Here is a 21,298-nt window from a genome sequence, read left to right on the forward strand (position 1 = left end):
AAAGAAAGAGGCAGAGAGAGAGAGAGAGAAAGAGAGAAATGGGCGCATCAGAGCTTCCAGGTACTGCAAACGAAATCCACATGCATGTGTGCATCTGGCTTATGTGGGTACTGGGTAATTGAGCCTTGAATCAGGGTCCTTAGGCTTCACAGGTAAGTGCTTAACCATTTAGCCATCTCTCCAGCCCGTAGGTGCACATTTTTGAACAAGCAGGGACAATATTAAAATGTTAGAAGATTTGAAATAACAAAATCATTAAACACATTTTTGAGCCTATTACCTATTGATATCTTCTTTAATATTCCACAATAAATCCTTCAAGGATTGATCATTTCTACCCTATCACCCTTACCATCCTATCTTTAAAACAGTATACTGATTGCGTCTAGGTATCCCCACTTTTTCTCAGCTAAGCGCAATGCCATCTTCCATCCCAGACTCGGGCCACGCTGGTCCCTTTCATCTATGATTGGCTGGGCATATGGGCATGGCCCCTCCTCTTTCAGGGGGGGAGCTTATAGAGCTCACCTGAGGGCAATTTTTTAGAAGATAAAGAGAAACATACATGAAAATTATGTCTCCACTTTGAAATTTTACCGATTCACTGTCTGGATTGCTGTGGCCTAATTGTTAACACAGGTCTACGTATAACAAGGAAAGAAATATGGTAAAAATGTGGATTCTAGATACTATTGAAGCCTTTGACTTAACCAGTCTTAATTATGCTATTGGAATATCTTTGTGTGGGGGTACTGTGATTTCAAAATAATGAGATTTATTGTTCATGTTGAAGACTTTTCTTATTAGCACTTTACCTACGCCCTGAGCTTCTTGGCTGATGCATTTTAATGATAAAACATACCAATGCTTCATATTGGTGACATTCCTCAGACTATTTCATTCGTCATCCAACCATCATTTTTATCATCTTGTTTATATGATGATTTAAATAATCTCAGATGACAGACACTAAGTTAAAAATAATTTCTTGTTTTCAATATTTTAACCCCGAAGTCCAAACATACAACCGCATGTGGCTGACAGCCTTGGATCTAAATAGTGATTTCCAGGCCCTTTATCCTTGATTTGTTCACTTTTATCAGTTATTGTTAGATGCTTCAACATTTCTACACAGTACTGACATACTTTCTTTGCCTCTGAAGTTTTCCAGAATACACAGTGCAATGAAAATATTATGGCATTGGGTTTTGCACAGGCTATTCATGCTGTAGCTGTAACCTGAGAAATGGTTTCTCTCACTAAAATATCTAAGTACAGCTCTCTTACTAAAATTGCAAATTGAAGTATACTGGCTAAACAAAACTTGTACAGTTTTTTCCCCCCCTCTTTACTTAATTATGTATAGGAATCAGAGTTCAGGTTTACTTAGCATACTTAAAATATTCTTTACATTTTCCACATGATTAAACTGTCTGTCAGAGTAACTATAATGTAACTACTGTTGGAATTATCTTTCTCAAATGTACAAAGTTGGAAGAAAGAGGCCCTTTCTGAAATTCTGAGTTTTATTTTATTTCATTATATTTTTTGGTTTTTCAAGGTAGGGTCACACTCTACCTCAGGCTGACCTCGAATTCACTATGTATTCTCAGGGTGGCCTTGAACTCACGGTGATCCTCCTACCTCTGCCTCCCAAGTGGTGGGATTAAAGGCATGCTCCACCATGACGGGCTAATTCTAAGCTTATAAAAGATAATCAGACTGTGATAATCAGTGCTATAATGTTGTGGGAATTTTTCAGTGGCCAAAGAAAATGATTTGATTACCCTGTGTTACTTGCTTGGAATAAAAAGAGGCATAATTTTTATATGGTTTTCCTTTTAGGAAGCAGGGCAATATTCTAGTCTCAAAGGATTTTCCTGAGGGACTTTCAAGCCAAAGATGATGTCTGAGTTTCTTTCCTAACTTGAATTTCTCAAATATCAGAAACAGAAAATTCTATTAGGCCACTAGGTTAGCACAGAAATGTTCAGTTATTATTCCAATCACAGAACTGTGTCCTGTTAACCTAGGATCTATGTCAAGCTGTGTATTAGGTTAAAACACCAGCAAAATCTCCTAGCAGGTGAAAGTTGTAGGTATTTTGCTACATTACTATATTTCAGGTACGAGCACTTTTGTTCAGAGTTTTAGCATTTCACAATTTTACAATTAATGACTTGTGTCTATCTAGCAAAAACACTAGCAGAATTACCTCTGTACTTATAATAATAAGTCCTTTGAATTCCCTTGATCTTTTTTGTCTTATCCTCCTGTGCACTGTAACACAACTTTCTCAAACCCATAAAACTTTGATTAATGGAACAAAGTATTACACTTGAGATACCTGCTTCTGTTACTCTCCCATGCTTCCCTGACCTCAAGGTCACTTTTTAAACATGCCTTAGTCCTTTTCTCTTAAAGAACAATAAATTAAAAAAAAATTCTAATTATAAAGCATGACTTCCCTTGCTATTAGTAAATCTTATACCTACATATATGTATATATCTACTAATTATACACATTCAAACAGCATTTCTTTTCTAGGAAGTCATTCATATTTTTACATTTTTCTTCTTTAGCTTCTGACCATATTCATTTATGGAAATTAGGAAGACAATACAATGAAGCAAAAACAATAAAAACCAAATTGTGTAACACCCTTTGGACAGAACTTTGTCTAGGTCATACAAAGCAGCAGGTTACAGGTTCCTTCATGGAAGAGAAATCCACTCATCAATCCTGTTTTTTGTTTGTTTGTTTGTTTTCCTACTCATTGATTCTAATGTCTTATTTTAATTAATGAAAATCAATTGTGTCAATTTATCTCAGAATCTGATAACCCAGACTGAACCATGTTATCAGAAATTTAATATTTTGGTCCTCACTATTGTATGCATATAATTTGGCTCCCCCTCTTCCCTCCTCCTGCAGTGTGTGCATTTCTTTACTCAGAAGTCTCTCTGCTACTTTTGCCAAGTACAGGAAAAGAAAAGACCTGCTGCTATGAACATGAGCTTCATTCTTGACTCCAGTTGAGCTCATGGCCCCCCAGCTGTGTGGACTGTATTTCTTAGTAGGGAGCCTGGTCTTGCTCTCACCTGGGCCTGCTGGAGTAGGCTGCCCTCATGTTCAGATTCAAAGGTGGCCAGGAAAGCATCCTGGAGACACATTCCTGGCATGAAGTAGAGTCCCTTTTCTGCCCAAATGCTGCAGGTGGAAAGGGAGTTGGGCAGCCTGCTGAGATCCCTGAGACTGGGACTTGAGGCCCAGGGTGGAGGCATGCCATTTTTTTTTTTTAAATGATAAAGAGCTAGATCTTTCTTTTCTGTGCCAGAGTACGTAAAAGAAGTTGATGATCTTTGTTTCTTCCCTTTCTCACCAGTAGCATGGATTTGTTTGGTGACCTGAGGTTCTCTCTTATTTATACAGTGATATGTAGATCAAGATGACATTAATGTTCTGGTGACTTTCATGTTCAACGTAATGGTTCTTGGTAAATAGTTCAAAATAATTAAGTTTATTTTCTCTATAAACTGCTGAAATAAAACCAATACAAAGAACATTTTTTAACTAACAGTATCAGCTAAATATACATAATTGTTTCTCTTATAAGTTGTAATTGCTTATCATAAAATTAAATATTTTGGAACTAGTATTTTTGATCATGACAAAAGGTTTTCTCCCTCCACTAGAACAGGCTAGACTGTACATAATATTATTTACAATGCATTTAATCAATATTGAAACTACCACAGACCTTGTGGAATGGCTGTGAGATTATAAGGCTTTCTGTTTAGCTAAGCAGACTAATACAATTTAAGAGCTAGGGTTGTGGGGAAGAAAGAAATTCTTCCTCTTCCCTTTTGTAGTTTTACATTGAGCTGGAAAGAATCTTCTCTTGGATTCAACACCTAAAGAATGCATTTTTTATAGTGTTCAAAGCTGACCTCTGCTTTTAGAAAAGTTTATCTGCACTTTTTCATCTGTTTAGAAACATACATTTTTGGTTAAGAGATTGAAGACAATCTCTCTTTGTCTTTTTTTTTTTTTCAGTTAAGGAGGTTGAGATAAAAAAGAATGACTGCTTTAAAAGTCACACATGGCTGTAATTTAAGTTTTTATTTTTTTTTCCTCTCTCATTGTCCATAACAGTTGAAAGAAACCTTCAATGAAAGTTTATTAACTAGGCCGATGCCTGAGGCCATAAAGGTTCATTTATTACCAGTTTCTTGGCTGTTTTTCTTCTCCTATTTTTCGGTTAAACTCATAGAGTAAGATAATACTTCACAAAATTAAACCTTTGACCTTCTGTAGAGTTAAGTCTCCTTTGATTAGATAAAGTAACAATTTATGGTCCAGCATGAGGTTGCACACAAAATGAATAATGCAGCAGACTCTGTGTGGACTGAGAAGCTATTGCTTTTGAAAAGATGAATGCTGTTTAAAGGAGGCAAGTCTGCCTAAGTGTGTTGTCTTTATTCAGAAGGTGCTTTAGCAATATTTCAAAAGGCGTTCTTTCCAAAATAAAGTTATATTTGAATTTTCTAAATCACCTACGAAAGAACTGCAAAAAGCTTTTGAGGCTCTTTGTGAGATGGTTATGTGTGTGATTAAGTCACATATTGCAGATATTACAAATGATAGGATTATCACATTAAATGAGTGCATGTGAAACATGACCATTGATTTTACAAGGACAATCATAAAGGATGAGACACTTTTCTAAAAAATTATGATAGCATTATATATAATCAGGTCAATTGCAATAGTATTTAATAAATTTAAGTTAAAATAAAACACAGTGCAATAAAGTAACGGTGCTATGCTTACTTTCATTTTTGAACCAACTCCTAATTTCATTTCAATTTCTTGCTATTAGGCTACAGTAATATTTTTGAATAATAACATTGCAAACTTCGATTTTCTTAAATTATTTTATGAATTTGAGGTAATTGCCAAGAATTATTTATATGTTATTATTTCAGTTTTTTTCATTTTTTGTGATTTTCAAAACTCTTGAAAAACAGTGAGAAAAATCTCCAACCTACCAGTACAAACACTATATTGAAACTGTGACATATTCAGAAGACATGCATTCATTTGCCAAATCAGATATGATGTTTTTCTGTATCTTCAGCTTAGAGGAGATAAAGAGGTGTAAACACTGGACAGGTACACAGTTACTTACAAAGCCATCCTGATTAGCTGCTTTAAATTACTAACTGAGATGCAGAAGTTGAAGGCTTGATAAAAGTGTTTTAGTTTTAGTTTGGCTCTTTTTCAGTTATCTTAAATTATTTAAGGTGCATAAATCTACTTCAGTGATTTAGCTTCCTTTACTGGATTCTCATGGTACAAAACAACTTAGGTCAAAAGAAACCTTTTGCATGGGTACAAGCACAGATGCAACTCTTAAAGGGAAGAGTTGTTAGGAAAAGGAAGGATTTGCTACTTTATTGCTGTTATGAAACAAAAACAAAGAATAATGGCCTAACAGACAGAAACAACAACAACACACTACAACAAAAGTCATTCTGGAATTAAACATTTTATTCTTTTGGAATCTTTTGTAGCAAAAGAGAGAAGTGAGCAATAGAATACCCAAATTTTCTTTCTCACTGAATTGGGTTAAATATGGTAATCAAACCATCAAGGAGTACATTTATATTCTTGAAAAACAATGTCACAGCATGTTCAAGCTAAGCAATTTGTCTAAGGTAAACTAAAGGATTTAAATAATTTGACAATGATTACAAAGTCATGCCAAGGTAAAGACTTCATTCACCTTATGTCTGCCACCTTCTGTGAGATGACAGAGATTCTAGACTGCAGACCACATCTCTAGAACACATTCACACAGTCTGTTACCTCCCCCAAATTCATAAGAATTATTGTTTTCCATGCATCAACTTTAGAACTGTAATTTAAACCTGCTTTACAAGTACATTCAGATTTTCTTTGCAAACAAATGAAGAAAATACCGGCTAGGCTGTTTATACAGATTAAATCATGTTGGTGTACACACAAAAACTTGAAAGCCAAGCCATCAGGAACTAGTTGCCTTAGACACTGGTCCTTTCTGCCTTTCCTGTTATTCAGTTATAGAAAATGTGGAATGTTCCCAACTCACCCCTTTTCTATGACTTACCTTTATGAAGAAAATCTATGGATGCATATACATAAACATATAGATGTACATATGCATTCATATTATATAGCTCTCTGAATACTTTTTCACAAATATTTTCTTGAAGAACATTCATATAGCTTTATCAGAAAACTTTTAGGCTTTATTGTTTTCCCAGACATTGCTGTCCTTGGGTCATTCCCCTTAACCAACCCTAACACTTATCCTGCGCTCCCTCTCTCTCTCTCTCTCTTTGTTTCTTCTCACGAGGTACAAACTGATAGAGCCTCAAAAGGTACCTTCTATCTTGAAAAAGAAAAAAAAATGCACAAAATACACGAGGGACTTCTTGAAGCATCAAGGCATAGTTGCATGATATAGCGAAAAGTAGAACATGTGTGAAGATTATTTTAAAGTTAAATTACAGTGAGATTATTCTTTTGTGAGAAATTAAATGTATGGAATGTTTTTACATTTGTTATATTGCCCATACTGTCACCAGGATATTAACAACTAAACTCTTAAAAAAATATATCTTATAGGATGTTACACACTACTAGGCATGCTCATGCTAGTTAAACCTACCAGCCTGGGGTCAATACTGAGTTATTTTGTTTGATCAGTATACAGGTAGTAAGAAATGCTGCATCTTAACACAGCCTAGTTTATTAAGAAGTAAAGAAATTAAAAGATATAGTAGTGTGTGATTAAAAGAGAATTAGGGTGGACATGGTAATGCATGCCTTTAATCCCTGTACTAGAAAGGCAGAATTAGGAGCATCACCAGCCTGGGACTACAAAGTGAGGTCCAGGTCCACCTGGCCTAGTGTGAGACCCTACCTCAGGAAAAAAAAAAAAAAATCCCAACAAAAAGAAAGAAAGAAAAAATTAGAGCCAAATTTTCCTACTTTTATATACTTGGAATTTATTTGATAGTCAGATATGCTGAGGATAAAAGTCACTATGTGGTGCTTTGAATGCAATTTAAGATTAATTCAAATATTACACATTTAACATTTCATCTCTTGTATAGAATAAAAGTTTTGAATAATTACAGTTGAATTACAGGTGTTTCTATATCAATTATATTCTGAAGTCTATAACATTGAATTCCTATTGAACATTGATCAAATTTCTTCTGATTGTGATGTCATCTCAGTGTCTAACCATGACTTCTTATAAAACAATTTTTATAAAACCTATAAACAATAGAACAAAAGGGATCCATTTTATTTCAAAGACTGTCACATACTGTATTCTGTTCTGTCCTTTTTACCATTACTGGTAGTCAGGATGGCCTGTGTTGAACTGAGGCAGAAGAACATCAAGGTTGTTCTGTCACTTTAACAGTGTGCTATGTAGAGATGATGAACATTACTGCTCCTAGGCTGTTCATCAGTAAAATTAAAGGGTCACGTGAGTGTTTCTAGTCCTCATGCTTTCAAAGTTTAGCCACAAAGTGGTGGCTTAGAAAGATTTTTGTAAAGATAGTAAAAGTAAAGGTGGAGGAAAGGGTTGATATTTAAGACTTTAGCCCAAATTCAACTTATCACAAATTAGCTTATATTATGCTACCCACCAGATTGTTGTAGCTTAGGGTTATTATTATTATTATTATTCCAGATGTGTGTACCCCCTTGTGCATCTGGATAACGTGGGTCCTGGAGAATCAAGCCTCAAACTGGGGTCCTTAGGCTTCACAGGCAAGCGTTTAACTGCTAAATCATCTCTCCAGCCCTTTTTATTATTATTGTTATTAATGCTGTTCCATTATTTCTTGAGTCAGTGACCAGAAGGTGAGCCTTTTGTAGAAATGGCTCAGTGATTTACCCATGACCAAATGCCAACCCCTTAGCGTTCTCACCCTCTGACTTCCCTTCCAGGAAACTGGGATTTTAAGCCACCCAGGAGGGCAGTGTTATCTCTGTTAGCTATTTGATTTACCAGTTATCGGTGCTATCATATGACAAACCTTACTGTCTGTTTCTCCACATTAGTGAGGTTTTTGGTGTTATTGTTAATCCAAACATTTATAGTCTATTTCAATCAGTTGAAAAACTGAAAACTGGCAGAGAAAGTATTTCCATTAGGGGCCTTAAGGATCAATTTTCCTTTTCTCTGCAGAATACAAATGTGCTACAAAGGGCAAGAAAAGTCAGTCTAATGGACATTAGGAGACAAGTTCACACTGAAAATCTTTAACTAGATGCACAATTAACTTTCTTATTCTAGCTGCTTATAATTTCTACTATTTAAACATTCAAGTGTGAGGATGAGCATGGTTCAATAACAATTTTAATTTATTTTGAAGGGATTATGAAATAAAAAGTGTGAATTAGTATCAGTTCTTGGACATCTGGTATATAAATAAAGATAAGGAGAAAATAGGAATAGAAAAAAAACAAACAAACAAAGATACTGAGCATTTTCAAGCTGTTAAGTTCAGCCAAGAGTTCTGAGTCTAGGAATGATTTCAATTGAGTTGTAATTCAAACTCATACAGAGCTTACAATGCACCTTCAACATAGTTTCTGGAGTGTATAGGAACTGTCAGGAGCAGAAAGATTGCTTCACAGTAATGACTGTTGAATTGAGCTATGCTTTTTGATGTTTTACTTTCGGAATTGAATTGTTAGACAAGATTAATTGCACACAGTGAGAGTTTTAAATAAATGTCTATGTAAAGCATTACATTTCTCCCTATGCCACTTGGGGAATAATAACTGGAAGGTTTAAATGAATAAATGCATTTAATGTGCAAAATGCCTGAGTTAATTTTAAAATTCCTTTACTAACATCCTTATTGAAAATAGAAACCCACTTTATTCATCTGTCTGGGTTTTATTGCTCTGGTTGAAGTAATTTAATATTCCTGCTTTCCACTAATCTTCTAGTTCAACACAAGTAAACAATAGCTTTCATAAATTAAAAATACACTTTTCTGAACATGCTTATAAGATTAAAAAAAAGCAAGGCTGTAAACATTTATGACTGAAACAAACTAGATTGTTCAAATACTGCCATGATGTATCATGTATATCAATATGGCACTGATATCAGTTAGAATGCAAACAAGGTTTTAAATGATGTGCCCCTTCATTTCAGCTGGGAAAGCCGCTCACACCATCTGCCTGTCAGATGGTTAGGAACCAGGACTGCGTATTAATGCCACATGTTCGATTTTCCTCCTTCTTGTAATGGTTAGATTCATATTGCTAATAGCTGTGCATGAGCACTGCCGATGAAATTTTTGTGACGGTAGAGTGATGAGATATTTATAAGCCTCCTGTCGCCCTGAATAATCAGCAGAGAGAATGCCAGACATAAATAACTTATCCATTCCAGAATATTAATAATAACTACCACTGGCCATAATCAGTTACATGATAAAACTTGTTTCTTCTAGATTTGAGTTAAATAACAATGCCTAATGAAGAGTGTATCATAGGAAAGATTTCAGTACTTACAATTTCCTCCATATAACATGATTTTTTCAACCATTATGTTTTGGAAAATGCATTTTATATGGAATGGAATGTAAAATTAGACAAGATATCAAACATTTGGAAGTCATCTTGATGTCTTTGAAACCAAAGATCAAAGTTTGGACTTTCAAGTTAATGAGCAAACAAACAGATCAGAGAAAGAATTTGACAGAAATATGTCTCTTTTATTGATATTTATAATCTACAGTTTTAATCTACTTATAACTAAGAGTACTGACTTACTTAAAAATTCAGAATGGGATACTTTTCCTTTTCAGAAGTGGGTGATCAAGATTGTAAAATGGCATTTGAAAAGAATCAAAGACGTTTTAACAAAAGTAGAAAGCTGTAAATAATTGTCCTCTTTGTAAGTGAAACTAATGATTTTAAATAGTGACAATATATCCTTACATTCCAAAACTTAGACTGGTGCATTTGTTTATGATATGTAACTTGAAGTAGTAAAGGCCTTGCATCAGTATATCAAAGAGTGGAGATCTAGTTATTTTGTGATAAATTTGATCCAGGTAGAGAACTAAATGAAATGATATGTGAAGATATCCATATGTCAAATGGCTACATTTTCAGCCTATGCTGCAAGGTGTCTTCTGCGGTTTTTGTTAGCAACAGGAGAAAGGTTAAGTTAACATAAGGCATGATTATGATTACTATCTAGCATTGTAGGTGAAGTGGTTAGAAGGTTTCCAGGCTATTGAATAGATTATCTCATATTAATAGTCCATACTACACTTGTGAGACCCAAACTAGAATCTGTATATTCCGAGATTAGAATGTTGAAGTCTTGCACATTACATTAATTACATGCACTCTCATCCTGTGTAAATTTCATGTATAGCATCCAAAATATGCATGACTCTGAAGTGCCTTGTTTTAATCACTATATTATACTTAACTCCTTATTTGCTTGTGAGCTACCTAGAAATTACCATCCTGCTCACTAATTGAACAGCAACTTTAGAAAGTTGTAGGGTAGCATCAAAATGTGAATGGTGTGCCCTGGAAAATATCTAATTTTGAAATGTGCTTACAAGCAGGAGGAACGGTTCAATCCTCAAAACACAGGTGTGAAAAGCCAGGCATGGTGGTATGCATTTGTAATCCCAGCACTTAAGAGGCAAAGACTGTTAGATTCCTGGGTTTCACTGGCTAATTGATCTAAGCTAACCAGAGAGCTCCAGGCCAAAGAGAGACCCTATCTCACAGAGGCAAATGCCCTACCTGAGGCAGGACAGGTGAAAGTGTTTCCTCTGGACACTATATGTATGCAGGTGCAAAACCACCTACACGCACACCTACACACACACACACATACACACACACACACACACACATACACACACACACACACACATACACACACACACACACATTAAGTACAAATAAAAATACTAATGAAATTGCATAGCTAAGGGAAAATCTGTTACAGCAACCAAGTTTAAGAAATGAAACAAAAATTAATCCAGCTGGATGGGAGCTCATACCTCTAATCCCACTACTACTTTTCTTTTTGTGTCTGTGTGGAGCTTAGGAACACACCGAGGACTTTGCACTTGCTAGACAAGTACATTCTGTATCACAAAGCTACATATCTAGTCTTTAAAATGAATTTTAATGTTATATTGAAGTTGACTCATTTAATGGATTTAAAATATTTTAAAATTGTGTTTGAATGAATTCAATGCATGTTTTGTCATGGTGCATGAGATATTATAGCATATTTGTCAGTGTAAAAGGTATGTTGATTGAAGTGAAATAGATGAGTATATCATTTTTCATTTAGAAATCATGTTTTCATTCATTTATATGCACATAATACAACACATCTATTTGTTTTCTCTCTATTCCATTCATTTTTTTTTTGATGTAATTACTTTGCATTTCAGCATGTTGGTTAAGATTCACTTGTTGAATTAAAAAAAAGAAGTTGAAAAAGTTGGAAAGCCACTGCAATGATGAGATGCTTATTTTATAAGTACTTGTGAAACAGATAAATCTTGTAACTTTCAGTTTTTCACCAAATATCTGTCCATAATTTAATTTTTGCTCTAATGTGTAAAAGAAATCTTGTGAAAAATCTAAATTGTGAGAAAAAAGAAATTGCCTAGTTCTGAGGAGAAAATGAACTGTTTTGATTTGGAAGAGTAAAAGACAGTGGTAATTTGTAACATTAGACTCCTTGGGGTGAGATAAGGTAAGATGGGGGAAGGAAAGTCTCCATGAGTCCGCAGCACAAGGGTGTTAAGGAGTGTCATAGATACTATTGGTTACCAGTGTTTACCACAGCAACCTTTCATATTTTCATGTCATAGTTTGAATTCTCTGTGTACTATAAAACAAATATGTGCTTTTTGTCCACTTCCTTTTACTTTGAAGGTGAATTCATTAGGGAAAAACACATGTCATGGGATGTTTACCTGACTCCCAAGTAGAAATTCCAAACTGAGTTTCGACTAGCAAATTGCATTGCATTCAAAAATAACATGTCATTAGAAAGCCAGAAAGAACTGAGATAAATGCAGAAAGGGAGAAGCTTTTGTATGTTGCCACATGTGCACACAATGTACATAGGAAAAGCCACACTTTATATTATATTAATGAGATTTGTTGTTCCTAGCATTATTTATACTAAAAAATATCATGTATTATACTAATTTTCATTGGCATTGTCAAGGTACTAGATTTATCCTTTCCTCATTAAGTGATTTAGTTTAACTATTTTCCTTTTGTATAGTGATTATTTTTGCTAATCTATGTGGTAATATTTGGTATTCATATACTAAGTCCATATTTCTTCCCTCTTGGTAGTATAACCCAGGAATGTACCCAGTTCTGTTACCATTTGAGCCACATCCTACCATCATCATGGAAAAGAGCCACACACAGATGTAGGGTTCAATTTTCTCTACTCTGATTGTACATTATGATGACCTGTAATGTGCCAAAGTGAAATAAATTCAAATGATTTATTTATTTATTTTAATTTTTAAAATTTATGTATTTGCAAGAAGAGAGGGAGATAGAGAGAGAAGAGAGACAGAGAGTATGGGCATGCCAGGATTTTTAGCCACTGCAAACGAACTTCAGACACATGTGCTCCTTGTGCATCTGGCTTATTTGGGTCCTGGGGAATTGAACCTGGGTCTTTTGGCTTCACAGCCAAATACTTTAATAGCTAAGCCATCTCTCCAGCCCTGAAATAAATTTAAAATTTGCAAATGCAGAGCCTCAGAGTTCCCACCTTAGATCTCCTGGATTAGAATGGGAGAGGAGAGAGTTAAGCTGTGTGCCGAGTCTGGAGCCACCAACCCTTGTGTTGTCACAGCCCAAGATGGCAGCTCCACATCCAGCAAGAAGAGAATACCAGCTGGGGTGCCATGATCTCTGCTTTAGGTATAGTTGGGAAAAGTTGAGAATGGTTTGAAAGAGAAGGCTGATAGCTACTTCCCCTGGAGAGAGAGAGAGAGAGAGACTGAGGTCAGAAATTTGAACCAGCTACTGTGAGGTAATCGTAGTTAAGCCATCACTTCATGGTGGTATTAGCAGATCTGAAACGGGACTATAGATTCTCTACCAGGTGAAAATAGCCAGTGCAGAGATAGATTCAGCATAGATGATTTGATGAAATGAAGAAAAGAACAGACATATACCTAGGACGCAGAAGTCAATTTGAGGCTGGGATATGTGATTGTACAGGAATCAGAGAGATGTAGGACTAAGATCTCTGATAGCCCTACAAAGCAACTGATGATGCTAATAGCAGGCATTTAAAGTTATTATTAGCTCTTCATTTTCTTAAGGTTATGTCAAATACTATGTGAATTAGAGATTAGAGGTAGGAAAATTAGAAGTTGTGGAGAATTTGTTGCAACACTATACATAATAAAATATGGAAGTTTGCACTTGCACAGTGAAAATGGGGAAAATAGTTGAACTTGAGAGATATATTAAATAACTGAAACCCATTGAACAGCCTGGAGAGTTAGTGGCACTAAAATTTTCAGTTTTTTCACATATCATAACTTCATTATTGTATTCACAAACCTGAGGTTGTAATAAAACATTAAATAATGTGTTGATAAGTCCCAGAATGTATATGTGCATCTGTGCGTTTATGTATGGTGCATATAACTTATGGAATTATATTAAAATTTTAAAATAATCTAAAGAGATGACTCAGTGGACAAAGCACTTGCCATCTCAGTGTGACAGTCAGAGTTTGTATTCCCAACACCCATAAAAATGTCAAGCAGGCTTGGCAGCCTGCCAGTCATCTCAGCACTTGGGAGGCAGATACAAGGAATCTCACAGACAAGCTGGGTGGCTACACAACCCAAATCCACCAGTTCTAGGTTCAAGTGAGAGGTTCTGCCCCAGTGAATGAAGTAGAGAGTGATAATAAGACACTTGGCATCAAAGTCAGGCCATTCTGCACATGCACACACACGTGCACCCACACGTTTTCCTTTATGCATACAGATACACAAATACCAGACACAAATAAAATTGTTTTCTTAAGTTATGAAACTATAGTATAGAGTCAAATATTTAGGAGTATATTGGATTGTCAAACAATAAAATTATACTAAGCATTTATAGTAATTAAAAGGAAATGCAGTCACCTATGGGTAGGTGTGATTCTTTGAGTGTAGGGGTTTGTGCAGCCCAATGCATATTACAAAACCCCTCAGATATAGATTTACTTTTTACTAACAAGAATGTGCAACATTACTAACTACACTTTGGCAGCCTTTAGATTTTTGTTGTTGTTGATTTTTTTTTTTTGAGGTAGGTTTTCACTCTAGGTCAGGTTGACCTGGAATTCACTATGTAGTCTCAGGGTGTCCTCAAACTCATGGCTATCCTCCTACCTCTGCCTCCAAAGGTGTGTGCCACCACGCCTGGCTTCATCTTTAGATTTTTTTTTTTAACTTGATCTTTCTTCTTTCCCAATGGGATTCAAATTGTTTTCCTGAAGAAGATTTGATTGTTTGACAGGAGCAAAATTATGAATAGTTACATTCTATATTGTTCTGTGTTGTTTAATTTGATCTAGATCTATAGGCTAATCATAATCATGTCTCAAGTTGTTAATGCATCATTATTCTTTGAATACACTGAGAAAGATTTGTCTGAGATGTGAATTAAATCCATGGTCAGGAGCAGTGTCAAACTGGGGAGAAGTCAACACCAGGAAACCAAGAACAGCACAGATGGGATGTTCACATTAGTGACAAGGCAAAATCAAGGAAAGACTTTTCTGGGAAACAGAGAGGATTTTAAGAGCACAGGAAAGAAAATGTTCTGAACCATTTTTGAAGGAAATGAGTAATTGCGGAGAAAATTCAATCATAGGAAGATGAGAGAATTAGTTCAAATTAGGACTTAAAAGGCAATGAGCATTCACACTAAACCCACATGGATTCTTTGAATTCAGATCAATGCCTTTTATGGGTATTTATGATGTTCCCATACAAAGGTCTGATCTGAAGGTCTTACCACATTGGGGTGAAAGTGGTCACAGCTTTTGCCCTGATCTAAGGGACACTGGAGTCTTCACTATAATTTAATTACATAGCAGAGATTTCTACCAAAAACCTAGACTTATAATTTTTAGGTCAGAAGTTTATTTGCTATATTAATTGAAAGTGATGATTGGTGAGGAAGAAACAGAGTAGGGGGGTACTGGGGCTCCTTAGTAGTTGGGAGTAGAATAAAATCGCACAGATAAATACGGAGAGTTGAAACACTGTAGTCAGATATACTAAAACAGTTGTCTGAAAAAGAATGTGTATTGGGAGTTGGGTGACAGGAAGGATATTAAGCATAGACTGTTGGTGTTCTAGGATTAGGAGAGATCATTCATATTTACTATTTGCAGTTGAGGGAAGTTAGCCTGGATTGAGTGCACATGGTAAAACTTCATTCAATGAAAGAAAATAAACAATTCCTCTACTTAGAACCTCTGTCTGCATGGGAGATCAAATTAGAATAAAGTAGTTTTAGAATTTTGATGTTTCCATGATCTGATACCTACTTGCAATTCTCTATCTAGATGGATAGAGATGACCAGCTCTGGACAGACATGGGATGGTGGTCACTCTGGGTCTAATTATAGTATATTAGTTTATGTACTTCGTTGTAAAGTAAGAATTCTAGTGATAAATCACATACAATTACTAAGTTCATGAAACATCTTTTATGTCACTGAAACCAGCATGTAGTTTTTTTTAACACCTTGAAAAGCAGGGTTTCCAAGCCATACTGTAACACATGACCTCTGCCACTAAAAAGTTCACTATCTAGTGAGGGAAACGGATGCCAGACAGACATGCACAGTGCAGCATGGCGCATGTCCTCACAAAATCAAAACAAAGTTGAGGAGAGAAGTACACAGGCATAAATACGACCCAGTGGAAATGGAATTAAGCTTCCTAAACAAGAGTAGGATATTACTAGATGATGGAGAGTAAGTCATGGGCCCAGATCATTCAATGCAAAGGAAAGAACTGCCATGTTGGAGCACAGAGGATTGAGAAGGCAGGTCACGTATGGGAAATGATGGCATGTATAGCATAGCCTCAGTGTGCCATGCCATAGTCGTCGAGAAACTTTGGAAACTATGCAGGTTTACACTCATAGAGCGAGGCCTTGTAGATTAAGCTCACCGTTCACATTTCTCCCCTCTTTCATTAACGTGTGGGAGATGGTCATCAGGAAATACAGTGTTCAAACTGGTTTCTATCAGAGATAATTTAAGCTACATTTCTCTTCATATCCCCCTATGTGTGAGTTATGTTTCTGCTAATATTTAATTTGGGAGTTCAGAGAGTATTCACCCCCCTTATATCAATGTCTCACTGGCTAACTGAGAATAAAAACATGTTATCTGTCATAATGGAACTGGATGCTTTCTTCTATGTTTGTATGTGAGTGAAATAAATTATATGGAAAATTTCATGAAAAGATCAGGATTGGAATTACCTTGGTTTTAATTTATTCTTTTAAGGTCTGACAGCAGCAGCTGCAGCCGCTGCGGCTGCTACCAATGCAGCTATCGCCGAAGCAATGAAGGTGAAAAAGATCAAATTAGAAGCCATGAGCAACTACCATGCCAGTAGTAATCAACATGGAGCAGATTCTGAAAACGGGGACATGAATTCCAGTGTTGGTAAGTCTCATGCTCACTGGCACGGGGAGTGATCATTTTGCTGTGCAATTACTTTTTCAGAACAAAATGACCAAGTTGTTACTTTTAGCTGCTTTTCAGAAATTACCCTTTTGCCTCTATAACATATGCATTAAGTAGCTAGCCACATATGCATCTCAAAGAATGGACAATATGGAGGGTAGGACTTCAGGGGAGGGCATGAATGGGGAGAACAACAACAACAAAAAAAGTGAACCCAAATGAAACTGGAATCATAGAATCCTATTTCCTGGAAGACTGAAAAATTGGACCCTCAACAGGACCTTGAGGGGAGCACCTGAAAAGAAGGGTCCTAGAAAGGGTGAGATGATGCCTTAACTGAAATTTCTCTGGTTTCTTTTTTTTTTTTTCCTTTCTTTCATTGCTTTTTTGGTTATAGAACCAACATCATTAATGTAAATTCTGCTATAATTAGCAAGCTGACATATTTTATAAAGCAAATAACTTTGAGCAATCAAAATTCTAAAAGCTTTTTTTTTTTTCTTTCTCTTGAAACAATGTTTCACTCTAGCCCAGGCCACCCAGGAATTCACTCTGTAGACTCAGGCTGTTCTTGAACTCACAGTGATCCTCCAACCTCTGCCTCCCTAGTTCTAGAACTAAAGATATGTACCACCACGCCCAGTGTAGAATTTGAAAATCTTGAGTGCATGTAAGGTGTAGGTAATTTGGTTGAAAAACACACTAAACCAAGCCCAACACATTAAACTCTCATCATTTCATGTATTTCTTATAAAGTAAGAAGTTTCTTGCCACTATAGCAAGATGCACACAGTAGTCACCCTCATCATTAGGAGATACATTGCAGACTCCCCCCCCACTAAAATAGGTGCCCAAAACCACAGCTAGTGTTGAATTCCACACATCATTTGTTTCATATGTATGTTTTATAAAATATAATTTAGAAATTAGGCACAATAAGAGATTGGCAATAAGAAGTAATAATGAATTAGAACATTAGTAACAATATAAAATAGTAAGTGCTATTTTTTTTTCCTTACATGTAACACAATTGTTAAGTAAAACTTACAGGTTATCTCTGGATTTGTACAGTTTATATTTTCCAACATATTATGTAGGAGGTAACTAGGAACATCAAGAGCAAACTTGATGCCGAGGGAAGAAAACCACAGGTGATTTATGAACTTCCAAATAGGACAGAAAGAAACATTGACAATGTCTATTAGACTTAGAATATAGTACACTATTCTCTCCTGAAGGATTTTCTTTCCTGCTGTATGAAGAAAGGAGTGAAAAGTTAGCTCTCAGAGTCAAAGCAACGTAGTTTAACCTTCTCAGACTGTTCAATTGGGTAACTTGTTTTCTCACATGCAACAAACTCAACTGTGTGTTAATTTATTAATGTAATATACAGCATGTAGATGTCGATATGCTAAAACATTTTATTCCGTCACTCTACTGCATTATTCTCTTTTAAAATGTGGAATTCTTGGGCTGGGGAAATGGCTTAGTGGTTAAGGCGTTTGCATGTTAAGCCTAAGGACCCAGGTTTGATTCCTCAGGACCTATGTAAGCCAGATGCACAAAGGAAACTCATGCTTCTGGAGTTCGTTTGCAGTGGCTGAAGACCCTGGTGCTCCCATCCTCTTTCTCTCTGCCTCTTCCCCTCTCTCACTCTCTCTTTCAAATAAATAAATTAAAATAAAATATTTTAAAATGTGAAATTCTTGGTCCATTTAACTAGAGAAATTTGGATTCTAGACAAAATCTGTATGATAGTATATCTAAAACATAATCAAGAGAGGATTCAAAACTTAATATACTTCATTTAAATTTCTTTTCCCATGTAATACAGATTATCTTCTAAATAAATTGATACCTCCCCATTTCCATTACTTTAAGGGTATATGAAATAATATTATGATTTTTAGCAATAATCATTTTTACAGAAATTTCTTGGAAACATACACTGGGCAGGAATGTTAGAATAGGAAGAAATTTTGAAATATATATAACAACTCAAAAGACCATTCCTTCACTGATGTTAAAAAGCAGTTTCTAAGGTACAGATGTGGGAAAAGAGAACACTTAAGTGGGACCTTTGAGAACATGTTGAAAATGAGCAGCAGCAATGGTTTTTAATTGAGTGTAGCTTGCAGTGGTACTTCCTGTGAAAGTGAAAATATATGAAAGAGAACTCCAAGTGAGGACTGCACAATGGGAAGGTCCTCAGAAACACACCAGGGCTTATACTGCATAATGTTCCATGAGGGAAGACTGAGAAGGCAGAAGATAGCTTGGGTTATGGTTTATTCACATAAATTCAGACTTTTCAAAGTTAAACCATATTGACAAAATGAATTAACTGTACTTGCATTGATTTAAAGTATTGTAAATGGCTGGGTGTGCTGGCGCACGCTTTTAATCCCGGCACTCGGGAGGCAGAGGTAGGAGGATTGCCATGAGTTCGAGGTCACCGTGAGACTCCGTAGTGAACTCCAGGTCAGCCTGGCCTAGAGTGAGACCTTACCTCGAGAAACCAAACATTAATAATAATAATAATATTATTATTATTGTAAATGTATTGCTTTAAGATTAAAGCCTTATTTTGGCTTGTAAAATATAAATAGAGCAACATTGAAACTTTGCAAAATGAAGTATTGACTTTTGTAAACTAGAGTAACTATTCCAAATATATCTGGGTTGCTTTCCAAATTTCTGAGGTGCCTTTTCTAATATACAAACTGTTCTTGATAGTATTTTCTAAAGAATTCTTAAAGTAGCTGATTTAATATTATTTAAAGAAAAATACTTTAAAATATGGTGCTTGAGTTTCCCTGTGCAGTAGTGCAGTGTTTAGCATTGAATAAACTACTGAGCAGAAGATAAAGAGAATATGACACATCACTGTGCATTGCAATACATTAAATACTTGTTAGTATTAAATAACATTTACCTGCTGACCAAATTATAATGTAGTTTAATTATTTAGGTATACAACCTATTGCCATAGCCTAATGCATAAGCCACTTAAAATATCTCTTTGTATTTTAGGTAGAAGAAACTTTTTTTTTTCTTACCATAAGTTTTATAGTTGGTAGCATATATCATGTGGCAGCTTTCATGAAAATCATCATGTATCATTTTTGAACCAAGAGCAGACATTTACTTTAATTTTCCTATAAGACTGTAATATTTTGAGATGTGTTTACATGGGTGCCATTGGTAGTCCCTAAGGCATATAAATCATTTATATTGTAGATATCTTGAAGTGATCTGAGTGAAACTTTTTTTTGTCATTTTTATTTTATCCTCACATGTTCTTATTCTCTAAAAAATTATGATTATAACACTACATTTCATGAATACTTCCACTCCTTAACATTTCTCTAAAGAAGAGAAAGTGAGTGTGGTAAGGAGAAGGCTGGTCAGAGCCATGGTAGATTTGGAAGTCAGGCTCTCATAGATTAAAGATGTTGCTGCCTTGAGCTGTTCTTATGGAACCAGTTTTATGCTCCCAGGACAATGCTTGCCTACTGGGAAGTGGGAAGGACTCAATATTTACCTGTGGCTTTGGGAAAGTTAGGCAGACTTATTGAGCCCCACATTTTACACTTGGAAAGTAGCATACATCATAATTTCTCCACCACAAGAATGAAAATCCACATGCCTAGTGTGTATCATGTGGCATAGAACAGTTTCTTATCACAATGTGTGGTTGGAATTTGGAATTGATTTTGCTATTGCTGTTTCTCTAAACTTGCTCTCCTGAAAATAACCTTCCTCTTTTTACTGCCATCAACTTCTTCATAGTCTATTGTGCTGTTCTCTCAGGTCTGTATTGATTCCCATACTGCAGGCTTATGAGGAAATGTGGGTGCATGTTGTATCATTTGGATTTTGCTTGATGTATGAGTTGGCTCATTTAAAAAAATACAAAAGTGATAAAATGCACACCCAACACTCACAAGTTACAGTGTGGCAGTCTTAAGGTATCAGTGGGTCCTCTAAGATACTCAGTAATTCTGAGTTGGTAAGGGAATGGAAAGGAAGAATGTGAAGTCTAGACAGAATCCCAAGAATCGCAAGCCTATGTTTAAGAACACAAACTTACTGTTCTGGGAATCTGTCAGTCAGCTCTGTGAACTGGTGACAGCTTTCAGAGAGGAGCTACATCACTGATGATTCCTTAGGTCTTTTCCACATCCTCTGACATTTTGAAATCAACTCCGTGCACATTCTACCACTTTTTTCACACATTTAGTTAATTTTTTTAGACCTTTTTTATGGGGTTCTGAGCTCCCCCTAACCAACTCACTTGTAAATAAATCCTTACAGCCCTACTGAATGGGTTTTCTTTTTTTTAAAAAAAATATTTTATTTATTTATTTGAGAGCAACAGACAGAGAGAGAAAAAGAGGCAGAGAGAGAAAGAGAGAGAGAGAGAGAGAATGGGCACCCCAGGGCTTCCAGCCACTGCAAACGAACTCCAG

General features: G+C 35.7%; 1 protein-coding gene across 1 annotated transcript in view; it reads left to right on the top strand.

Moving 5' to 3' along the window:
* The window catches only part of Dach1 (dachshund family transcription factor 1), a 441,649-nt gene that overhangs the window by 223,002 nt on the left and 197,349 nt on the right, over positions 1–21,298 (top strand). The window contains exon 3 of the mRNA XM_004651017.2: positions 16,644–16,805. Coding sequence (XP_004651074.2) covers positions 16,644–16,805 — 162 coding nt within the window. The remainder of the gene's footprint in view (positions 1–16,643; positions 16,806–21,298) is intronic.

The sequence above is a fragment of the Jaculus jaculus genome, chromosome 3 (genome assembly GCF_020740685.1).
Source record: "Jaculus jaculus isolate mJacJac1 chromosome 3, mJacJac1.mat.Y.cur, whole genome shotgun sequence".
In the NCBI taxonomy this organism is placed as follows: Eukaryota; Metazoa; Chordata; class Mammalia; order Rodentia; family Dipodidae; genus Jaculus; species Jaculus jaculus.